We start from the raw sequence: 12,163 nt of genomic DNA, 5'->3' as shown, positions 1-12,163 counted from the left end.
TTATTATTATTATTATGATTATTATCATTATGATGATGATGATTATTATTATTATTATTATTATTATTATTATTATTGTTATGACGCAACAGGGACTTCACCAGAGAGCTCTAAAGATGACGTCTCCAACATTTATGTCATGTGACTCGAAAGTGGGCGTGTCCGAAAGCAGTTTCCGGAAACATGGAGGCTGTTCTGAGCGATGTGGTAGCTCCCGAGGACCTTTTAGTAAGTTTTCTAGTTATTAAACCTCTTTCTTTCATGGGAAACACACACATTCACACACGGGGCACACACACTGAGGCGCTTACAACATATGTTTAGTGGGTAAAGGCTGAAAACCTCCGGAGAAAGAGACGTGTAGGAGGATACTTTGTCGCGTCACTTCGCTAGCTAAATGCTAATGATGATGTTATTGATTATTGGTCAGCGTGTTATCGATATTTCCGCTTGTGGAATTACGTCAGTCGTGCTAATATAATAGTTTGGGAAGTGTATGTACTTTTAAGGACTTTAATGTCATAACTGTCGGAGATGGACTCTTGTTTACTCGGGAAACCTCACACAATGAGAGCTTTGTCTGCCAAAACAAACACAATAAATGAGATTTAAAATCAGCAAAGCGAGGTGTTTCTGTTCCACTGCCTCCCCGTACAGATGATTTACCTATACACACACAAGACCGTGGTCTCTTGCTTCATGTGGGTCGGTTTCTGTTTTGTTTTGACAGAAATTCGAGAAGAAATACAACAGCGAGTTGCTGAAGGGAGCCGTCTCCAAAGAAACTAAGTTTGAGTATGCTTGGTGTCTGATCAGGAGTAAATACACAGACGACATCAAGAAGGGAATTGTGCTCCTGGAAGGTGAGTTTATTAAGAAATATAGATGTTTTATTGCTGTATGTTAAGTCCACTTTGACCTGCCTTATTCTTACTTTTATGCAAAGCACTAAATCAGCCAGTTTATATTAGGTCAGAGGTCAAATTGTTGTTACTTGATGACTAAATGAGTTGTGTTTGCAAACACACTGAAACATTACCTAGGGTGATCATTACAGCATCATCTTTAATCGCTTCTCCATAACTGTAATTTAAACATATATAAAATGCTGTAATGAACTGAGTTCCCTGCAGTGTAACAGGGTTTCAATTATTAATAATAGTAATAATAATAATAATTAATTAACAATACTCGCTTACTGAATGTTTGACTATTAAATTAATCAGGGATTGAAAATGTATCTTTTACTTTCTAATATTATTTTAAAAACCAACTGGTTGATAAGGATAAGTAGGACTCCCTACAGTATTATATATGTTGTTATTATGGCTGTATCTTAAGATTATTTTCATTATCAATTATCTTCACGTTGTTTTCTCGATTAATTGTTCTATAAAATGGAGGATTGACGAAATCATTTCTTCCCAGAGCCCAAAGTGACATCTTCTGTTGTCTTCATTTATCTGAAACTAAAGCTAACAGTCCAAACCCCAAGGTTATTCCATTTACTATCAAAGAGGACTAAAAGAAACCCAAATATATTCACATTTGGGAAGCTGGGATCAGGAAATTTTGGTTAATCGACTATTCAATAAATCAAAAAATATTCATTGTCATGCACTCAACAATATCAACTTGATTTTTAGACAGGATGTCAGTGAAAACCTGTATAACAGACATGGCAGCTTCACTGCAAAGTATTGATTGCTATAACATGTGAGCTTGTATTTTTTCCTAATTAAATTAAATTACATTTTTTAAACAAACAGTTTTTTTTGTTTTGTAGAGCTTGTTCAGAAATCATCAAAGGACGACTCCCGGGACTTCCTGTTCTACCTTGCAGTGGCCAACTACAGACTCAAAGTGAGTGCGATGTTTCTAAAGTCATGACATTGTTTAAATGTTTTCTACCTGAGTATTTCTTATCATTTCTATATGGAGCCTCACGTCTTAAAGTCATTTACATTACATTTGATTACATCATTTAAAATGTGTACACATCTGAGAGTACTTTCTATTTCCTCTGCCCTGTTCTTCTTCCAGGAATATGAAAAAGCCCTGAAGTACATCCGAACTCTTCTAAAGAACGAGCCGGGCAACAAGCAGGCTCTGGAGCTGGAGAAACTCATCGTCAAGGCTTTGAAGAAAGGTAAGAACCAATCTTTGTCGTATCTTAATAACAGACTTTTAGCAGTTATTTGACCATGTTGTCGGAGTGAATACATACAGAATGCTGACACTCACCTGTTGTTGTCTAGATGGCTTGGTTGGCATGGCGATCGTCGGGGGAATCGGCCTTGGCGTGGCCGGTTTAGCGGGACTCATCGGCTTGGCTGTGTCGAAGGGAGCTGCTAAATCCTAAATGGATGTGAGACGACATGTCTTCGTTTTGCTGGACTGATACACTGACCCTTCCCCTGAATAAAAAAAAATAAAAGTATGTGGCGAAAGCTTGAGGGATGTAACATTTTGGTTTGAAGTTTAATATGTATTACCACACATTAAAGGGTTTGAATAATGAGTGCATAACCTGATTTCATATTTTAACAGGGCTGAGATTCACCATACTCATGACATTACTCTATTACGCAGCCTAGCATGGCACTTTGTTATTATTTGTGTAAATAAATTAAACTAGTCGAGGTGCAGCTCAATTTTATGTAAATTCGTAGTTAGTATGCGCCTCAGCCTAAACTTCCTAAGTTGACATTTACATTTTGTAAAAAAAATATCTATATAAAAGTGCAGTTGTGGTTCTGTAACTGTCGTGATTATTTCTGACATGAACAAATGCATTGTTAAGGAAAGTGTTAGTAGTGCAGTAGGAAGTGTAGCTTGCAATGCCAAAAGCACCAGTGTGGTTTGTTTGCTGGCGATGTCGCAGCGACTGCCATACTGCTGCTAGAGGGCTGTACGTCCAGCTGCTGCTGTGGAGGCAATGAGGAGATGTTTTCATTTACTTTGGACATGAGGTTTCTTTTCATTTGTTCTGAGTATTTTAAATTAAGGGAGGCAACACACTTATTGGAAATGAAATACCTTTTGTCATGTAAAATGCATCCACTAACATTTATCTGTGCTACATTTAACAGGTTGTGTTTTCCATCTTGTTAAATAAAATGATTTTGAACTGAGAGAAGATTTGTGTTCTCTGGAAATTATTGTTGAGCTGTTCATTGACAACTGCCTGAGTCTTGGAGTTACATATGCACAGATATGTGCTCTTATAAGAGAGAGCTGAGTACAGGAGAAGAAATACTAACAGTCAGAAATGCTGACACACAGCATCAGAAACAATCAGACATCTGCAAACAGGTCCAAACCGACACATTCATACTGCTTGTTTTGTCCAGCCAATAGTTGGACAAAACATAAACAACAACTATCCAAATAGTTATCCATTAATTTTCTGTCAACTGACTAATTGTTTCAGCTCTAACTGTATAAGCTGTTGGGTAGTTTAATCTTTAGGCGTCAGATAGGCGTCAGCCGTCTCTCAAGTAAATTTGGGAAAATCATAAAAAATAAGATTTATAATCTATTTTTTAGACCATAATTGGATGTTTCACAGTAGCAGTGATTTGCCATTAATCATGCTATTGTTTACTCCTCCAGAAACCGGCTGCTCCCGGTCTAGCACACTACAAAATAAATGAATGCTTACTGTTTGTTGGTTGTTCCGAATAAAGCCAATCTAACCCAATTCCATGGTATTTATATGATTTAACAACTTAATAAGTGAATGAATGTCAGGGAATTCTTCGGACTAAAACACATTTTTATCAACATTAAGTTCAAGGCAGCCTGAAATCTAAACATTATTTATGAGCTAAATCCCTACAAAACTGTATCATCTGCATAAAAAAGGACATCATGTCTTATGTTTTTCACTGTTAAGACCAGGAAAGTGATTTCCATTTATGCAAACCATTTATTATTTCCATAAGGATCTTTTGTTGGATGGAAGTCCGCTATACAATTACATTCTTATCACTGTCATTTAGTGATTATTAGATTTACAATTAGGTTTTTGGTGGATACTGTGTAAGGGAGTTCATTATGATCTTTATCCAAGGGTCTATAGCACTCTAAGATTGGGTCGTGCATGTTTGAACAAAAACGTGCCTGGCCTAGTTATAACTCGCCATCGATCCTCCTCTTCATCTTGACCCGTGGGGAGATTGAAGTCGCTGTTTTACGACAGGAAGGCTCATGGAGGCTATCAGTTGTGTGTGGCGTTATCAGCCTGGGATTGTCACTCATTAACCCGCCTGACAGGACCGAAACTCCCCAGGGACATATGCGTGAAAGTAATAATCATCGTTGGTGTGAAAGAGGTGAACAAGTGGGTAAAGGAAAACAGAAAACCAACATCAGGATGGGTAGACATCTCCATGAAAAAATTATCTAATATCCAAACAGAATATACACTTAAAAACTAACCAAAGCTGGATTTGTCTTCAGACTCATCCCACATGCAGTTTAAACACACTAACATCAATGATTCATTAAAGCCAGTATAATTCAGATCAGCTTCAGTGAGTTTCAGTTACAAGGGCCAACGTTCATTGAGTATCCCCTGGTTTAAACACATGGCAGAAAGATATTAATGTGTAATCACCATGAAGAAAGGGAATACAACTGGGAACGTGGTGTAAGTTACACCCTGTATACATGTCATCACACAGTAATTTGAAGTTACTGTATAATCCAGTAGAACAGCAGTTTATTGTTTGTGCGATTTATGGCACAGAGACAGTAACATTTGACTTTTGGCATAATTTTATATGCAGTTCCTTCCTGGCCTGAATTGTATTCTTATATTTTGTTTGCATAGCATCTGTGCCTGAAGAGATAAATAGGAAACACTTTTAAAAATGTTATTGCTTTATACAATCATATTCATTTATTTGTTGTCTCCTAGATTTTGCACCAGCTGCAGACAAAAACAATCTTGTGGGAAACACCAACAGTGGAAAAGCAACATTTTGTGGCTTTTGAGAGTGCAAAAAATAGCTTTTAAAGGGTTGATATGCTTTAGCAAGAAAGAAATTCTTTCAACAACATGTCACTGTTAGCATGGTAGCACCATCACTCTATGGGTGGTCTGTTGGTAGTTCAGTCGGTGCACCACTTGTTCCAGATTGAAATATCTCTGCAACTACTGGATCGATTGCTATAAAACTTGATACACACATTCCTGTTTCCCCCAGGAGGAAGTTGTAGTCATTTTGGTCTCTTTCTATCATCAATAACAGAATACCTGCAAAACGATTGATACCATCAGCTAATGGACTAATTAGCAAATGTTAACATGCTAACAATGTTAAAAATGTTAAAGCCCCATAAAACTTGGTTTGACATCTTAAGTTTTCTCCGCAATATTAAATATTCCTGAATAAACAACATTATTAATAAACAATATAGAGTTCATAAACCCAGATCTGCTGCATCAGGATTGTGAGGGTGTGGTCTTATCAGATATAATTGAAAGTTGCCTAGCAACATAAGCAACAACCCACCAACAGTGATGTTATGATATAAATATCGCTACATTCTGATTGGTGCAAAGAAGTGAGTGACATCCCCTTTTTTCTAACAGAGCCCCGCCAACTTCAAACGAATAAAAACAACATCGAAACTGTTCTAGTTCTGGACCCCTATTGCTCGTAACCATGAGCCTATTGAGAAAATATCTAGTCTAATATAGTAATAAATATATACAAAATACAACAAACTTCTGAACAATATTGTTGTGTGAATATGTTGTAAAATAATCAACCTGTCTGCACTGAGAATTTAGATTTTTTAATAAAAGACTACATCGCAAGCTGTTCTATTAATCTATTCTGTGCAGTCTTCTGTGTCTCATGCTCATCCCACCTCTGTTTAATGAGTTATTTTCCTGGAAAGCACATGAAAAAGTTATGGGCTTCATTCCAGGAATCACTTTTTAAAAGTTACATAAACTTTGACGAAGCCACTGTTACATAAACTTTGACGAAGCCACAGACGAAGCCACTGTGACATTTGCATTTAACAACACAAACTCATCAGCAGCCTATGTCGCTGCCAAGTGAGTTGTAAAAATAGGCTTTGCAAACAGCTCGGCCATAAAATCAGACATTTACGGCGAGGCAGGATCCAGTTTTCAGAGGAGCTCAGGAGAAGGTGAAGCAGATGAGCAAGACCAGTGACTTTAGATTTACCCGTGGTTTGAATTTCTGCCTTATGTCATGCATGAGCTCTGCTGAGGAGTATTTTAATCTGATTATCTCTTTTTAATTAATTCTTATTTCCAGCAAAACAGTTGCTCTGTGACTGAGATGAAGGATTTCACACTTGACAATGTGAAAACAATGTGAAGAATTATCACCTGAATCCGCACATCCACCCACCTAGAGCCGGGGTCGGTCCGTGGTTTCTGCCTCTTAAAAGGAAGTTTTTCCTTGCCGCCATCGCCAAATGCTTGCTCGTGGTGGGAACTGTTGGGTTCTCTTTGGTAAATAAGTTAATAAGGAAGTTCGTCTAGAAACCCGGTTGGGTCTCTGTACCTGCTCTATTTGAAAAGTGTCCTGAGATAACTTCTGTTATGAATTGGCGCTATACAAATAAAATTTTAATTGAAATTGAATTGAATTGATTTGGTCATATTTAGGTTTGTAGAGATTTTATGGCAATCCATCTTATTGAGACATTTCACTAAGACCACAAATATCAACCTCATGGTGGCACTTGAGGTAATCTCAAGGGTTTACTGATGTCATTACGGTTCATACTCTGAGGAACATGAACATTTATACATAGTTTGACTGCAATCCACCCAATAGTTGAGATATTTCACTCTGGAAGTGTTGGATCAACAGATCAACATTACTTTCCACAGAGCCATCTGTTTAATATAAGAAAACACAACAACTAGTTTCAAATGAAAAAAGAAAATATTCAGGATTTGTTCAAACACATTCATTATCAGTTTTGGAGTTAAATTGACATTAAGATAACTCCTCTGTGACTGAGATTAAGCCCTTTCATAGTGCTACATATACTAGTCTTTATTGTTATCATGGAAAAATGCTGTCATCTGTCTCTTATTTATGTTTTTCTTACTAGATTAACAATCTCTCTATTGACGAAAAATAGTTACGCAGTTTGGAACATACAGTACTTCAAGACTAAAACATATAATATATTAATCATTAAAAAAATCTGATAAGCATTGTTTGAAGTTTCTAATCCTGCACTTTAGTTACTTTTTAATCTACAAAATGTACACTATTGTCTTGAGTCATTGCTGTCACCTCTTTCAAAATGTTAAAAATAGATTTTGATTAAATTTTACAACGATTACTGTGCCACTGTAGATGATTTATAGTGAACAAACTGTCCCTTTACAAACACTTCACCTCTCACTTCCTTCCAGAGAGAGAAGCGATGAACACCTCGGGTTTATTGTCGATGAACTGCGCCTCTGTTTCTGCAACCTTGTTCTTGACCTTTATACAAATGACTTTACTGGTTTACAAATCTCCTCGCCTCTATATACTTGGGGCTTTGTCTGAAATGCTAATATTATCGGTGTGTGAACTGTGTGCCCTGGATTTGGCAACGCTGACCCGGCAGCAATCAGGAGGATTATTAATGAAGGCACACAAACACAGAAACTACATGATGAACTGGGTAACTTTAGACCTTTATCATTTCCTGTTAGATGTGACTTTAGTCCTCAAATACATCAATTAAATGTTGGTACCTTTCCAAAATGTTGCAAAATGCTGGGTGTGACTCTCAGTGACTGTGACCTTGTGTCTCACGGCCTTGAGATTTTGAAACCCAAACAATAAAATGAACAACTTTGGTCTTATTTAGACTACTGTGTGCAGTATAAGGAGACTTCAGTGTGACACTTGAGGTATGATGACGCAAATATAAAATTCTTTGCAAAGTCTTCATAGTAAAAGACTATTAAACATTTTTCTGAAATTGCCAATGTTTGTTTGTCAAATTTTTAGAATCTTCTCATAAATCAGGTCAAATATGATCAATTGCATGCATTTTGAAAGAAAGAAAGACATGGTTGACAGACAGATGACCATTGGACCCTGAGCGTGAGCCGAAAAACACCTGTTCACTTTCAGGGATGTAAAATGCAAAAAAAAAAAAAAGAGGAAGAAGAAGATTGAGTGTGTGTGTGGAAAGGAAGGGGGGAGGAGAGAAAGCAAGTCATATAAATCATTACACATATCTGTTGGTCACACTCACTCACAGTGGCAGACCAGACACACCACACTCTTAGATACTCACCGACTTTTCTATCACACACAAATCTGTTCTGATATTTATTGAAATATAATTATTTTTTACTGATTTAACTAAACAGATCTGGATATACGTTTTGGTTGACTACTGGGCCGAGGAGGGGTCATGGATCCAATTGTGGAAGTAGTGGCTTTGCTGCTGGGGTTCATTGGTTGGGTGTTGGTGGGGATCGCGCTGCCAAACCGTTATTGGAAGACGTCCACCGTCGACGGGAATGTCATCACCACCTCCACCATCTATGAAAACCTGTGGATGTCTTGTGCGACCGATTCGACGGGGGTACATAACTGCAGGGAGTTCCCGTCACTGCTCGCTTTGAGTGGTATGTTGACCAAAAGAGTCTATCAAATGATGACAAATAATTTTAATAATACAGTTTAAGGGCTTTTTTGATACACACAACACCAACCACAGATTATTTTAATTGTAACACTGTTGCTTTGACAGGGAAAAAAAATATTATGCCATAAAAAAGTGCCTGTAAAAGGTAATTTTCAAGATTTTATGGCTCTTTGGACACTCTGAACTTTGGAACAGATGTAAATAAAAAAATTCTGTGGCTGTTTTTGTTTATTTCCACTCTGTGTTCAGGTTACATCCAAGCGTCTCGTGCCTTGATGATTACAGCAATTGTGTTGGGCACCTTTGGACTACTGGGGGCCCTGATAGGAGTACAGTGTTCGAAGGCTGGAGGGGAAAACTATCTTCTTAAAGGGAGGATTGCTGGCACCGCTGGGGTCCTTTTCATACTTCAAGGTAACGAATATGACAAAAATGCATTAGAAGTTTATTTTAGGAGAGTTAGTTAAGAAATGTTCTGCTTTCTCGACCATTCTGGACAGTAATGACCTCCTAATACACTATAAAACAATAAAGGAACCTTTCTAAAATACTAATAAATGATAATCATGTTTTATTGCATGTTCAAATCAATCATCCATAAATTTTCTCCTAGTTTCCTGCAAGACTTTGAACCTGTATGTGAGTATCTGGAAGCTTCCTTGCTGCTTTCTCAATGATTAAGGAATATTTGATTTGTTCTTTTTCTACCAAAAGGTGTGTGCACAATGGTGTCAGTGTCCTGGTACGCCTTCAACATCACTCAGGAATTCTTTGACCCTTTCTATCCTGGGATAAGGTAAGGTGGTGGTGGTGGTGGTTGGAGAGGGGTCACTAAAAGGCCCAACGTGAGTGTTGGCTGACTAAAACTCTGCTCCGTGTCGCAGGTATGAAATAGGAGAAGGACTTTACATCGGCTGGTGTTCCGCTGTGCTCGCCATCGCTGGAGGAGCTTGTCTTACCTGCTCCTGCAAATTTGGGACAGAGGAAAAATAGTGAGTACAGTCTCATCCCTCTCCATCTGCCAACATGTAATAATCATTAATTTATTGATTTATTGTTCTGGGATATAGGAGTGGAGACTGAGAATAGTGCCCATACGCCCCTGTTTATTGTTTACTGTTTATCAGTTGCTTGTAACAGTTAATCCGTTGCTTTACAACCATTAGCATTGCTCTCTGTTCCTCCATACACCACATGTAAAAGTGTGAAATCCACTTTTACATGTAAATAATTAAGGTACAAGGTAACAAGGTAAATAATTAAAAAAAACCTCCTATCTGAGGTTAAAGAGATGTATTCATGAAAACAGTGACATATGTGTAAAAGTATCAATATATCAATAAATTGATCAAACTACAAATAATGCAATAAATTAATAAGCTATAATAATAACCTTGGAAACCTTGAACATCTCTGGTGCCTTTTTGTGGAAGAACTTTATTAATTCACTTTAAATTCCAGCTCTCATTGGACATTATCACATGAACCTGTTGGTAGAAGCCATCCATCTAAGCCAACCTTTATTTCTGACTGTTTGATTTGGGCATGGGCTCTATTCTAATTGTGCAAAATACCTACATCATTAAGTGTCATTAAGATGAATGGGATCATAACAAAGTGTGCCTCCAAAAGTGGAATATAAATCAAAACGGGTGGTAGTTGGTTAGACATGATTCTCTGACTCAGTCAGATTATGTTTTAAATAGCTGTGACACTCAGAGGCACATTAAAGAAATAGGTTGGGTGAAACTGAAACTGGCCCCCAGTAGAAGTTGTGTTTGGAGTGAGAAAAGCCTGACTAGTCCGATTAAAGCCACTGTGTGTACAATTTGAAAGTTGAGTTTGGAGCCACCTAGTGTTTGGACATAAAAGACACCTTTGCATGAGACAAAAGGACTGAAAACCAAAAAGGGACAGAACAACATAAACTTCTTATACTTTCATTGAGGAATAGGTCTTTTTCACTGAAGACATTTTGATTGGTGTGAATAATAAAACTAGTGATGGCTGAATTCCATTTAGCTCCTTCAGTTTCAGGGTCCTGCTATTGTGCATGTTTGCTCACTGTCATGACCTACGGGGGCAATTTAATAGAACAAATCCATCATTAATGATATTAGCAGCACCTGTGGTTTTCTGCTATGACAAAATGTGAAATTCTTTCAAGATTGTGGATTTTAAGACATACAGTGATTTAGGCATCCAGCCCCAGTGACTGATGTTTTTGTTTATCCATCTCGTTTTGCAGCCCTTTGCCTTATCAGACCAGGGGAACTGTTTATTCTGGAGCTGCACCGACCAGAAGCGTGGCTGCTAGCACTTATGGACGAAATGCTTACGTTTGAGCAAAGATATGAAAATGTAAAGAAAAAAAAAATCAAATCTCTTACAAATGAACTTTTTTATCACCTCAGTTTTTGGTGACTCATCTGAAATGCTCAGTTTTTACACTTAAGATGGACCTTCTTTTTCCCGCAAGTATGTGGAAAAGGTCCATCAAATGTATTGTATATATAATCGCAATATCAAGTATGTATTCTGTTAAAAATTATAGCATTGTAATGATAGCATTGAAGTTGTAAAAGTTGTAAAAAGCTCACTTTGTCACCACGCACACATACTGTATGATTGCAATGATTCTATTTATGTTTTCCCGATGATGTTGCACAAATACATCAACATACAGTCACTTATTTTCCAAAGGAATCCAATCATTCGATGATCTGCAGACACACTTCTAGACATTTGTAAGGGGAAGGTCAAAACTATGATAATCCAGATATTTGTGTGTGTTGTTTTGTACAGTTTTATAGATAGTACATGTGAAAAGAGGGTGGAGGACAAGTTATCTTCATTTTCTTGGTTTTTGTTTGTTTGTTTTTCTACAATTGTGCACAATAAAATGTGTAAACATTTCAGTTGGATTTTGTATTCTTGTAGTCAAGATATGATTGTACTGATTACAAATGACATAGGCACCAGCACGTTAGACTCAGTGTGACATAGCTACCATTGAGGAGACTGAGGTCATGTCCTCATGACCGGGTTTACATTGTACAATTACACAGTTAGATAAATTGTGTTTTTTTGAAAGGCAGATTATGATGTGCTTTAGAAAGGGATTTAGGATTAATCTCCAGAATTACACGCCGGCCAACGTAGAAACCAAAACATTTACACCAAAAACTGTAATGTTCCAAAAACTGTGTCTTGATTGTGATACAGTATGAGATAATAATACATTTTAAGACACACTCGCTACTGAATAAAACTTGTTACCCTTGAGTTTATGTAAAGATTTGTTTTAATGAAATATGCTCAATTTAGAGTGCAACAGCAGGAACAGGAAAAAATACACATATTTGTAAGTATACTTAAAAAAAGGTTGATTAGAAACATAATAATGATACATCAACTTATATACTAATAAAACAGTGATAACATATATAAAATATCACTAATATTAGCATATTGTAGGGACTTAGACTTAGACCTCACTTTA

General features: G+C 37.1%; 2 protein-coding genes across 2 annotated transcripts; both read left to right on the top strand.

The window, feature by feature from the left end:
• The first annotated feature begins 146 nt into the window (after positions 1–146).
• fis1 (fission, mitochondrial 1) lies at positions 147–3,136 on the top strand. Its single transcript, XM_035675622.1, has 5 exons — positions 147–228; positions 731–863; positions 1,787–1,863; positions 2,044–2,149; positions 2,259–3,136. The coding sequence occupies exons 1-5, from the start codon at positions 184–186 to the stop codon at positions 2,360–2,362; spliced, it is 465 nt and encodes a 154-aa protein (XP_035531515.1). The 5' UTR covers positions 147–183; the 3' UTR covers positions 2,363–3,136.
• Positions 3,137–8,243: 5,107 nt separating this feature from the next.
• On the top strand, positions 8,244–11,579 carry cldn15a (claudin 15a). Its single transcript, XM_035674925.1, has 5 exons — positions 8,244–8,641; positions 8,911–9,075; positions 9,376–9,457; positions 9,546–9,653; positions 10,910–11,579. The coding sequence occupies exons 1-5, from the start codon at positions 8,425–8,427 to the stop codon at positions 11,004–11,006; spliced, it is 669 nt and encodes a 222-aa protein (XP_035530818.1). The 5' UTR covers positions 8,244–8,424; the 3' UTR covers positions 11,007–11,579.
• Positions 11,580–12,163: the final 584 nt, after the last annotated feature.

Source organism: Morone saxatilis, unplaced genomic scaffold, assembly GCF_004916995.1.
Source record: "Morone saxatilis isolate NCDOM2014 unplaced genomic scaffold, NCSU_SB_2.0 Contig4, whole genome shotgun sequence".
In the NCBI taxonomy this organism is placed as follows: domain Eukaryota; kingdom Metazoa; phylum Chordata; class Actinopteri; family Moronidae; genus Morone; species Morone saxatilis.
Note: the sequence above shows the minus strand (reverse complement) of the source record. Positions and strands in the feature narration are given on the sequence as shown.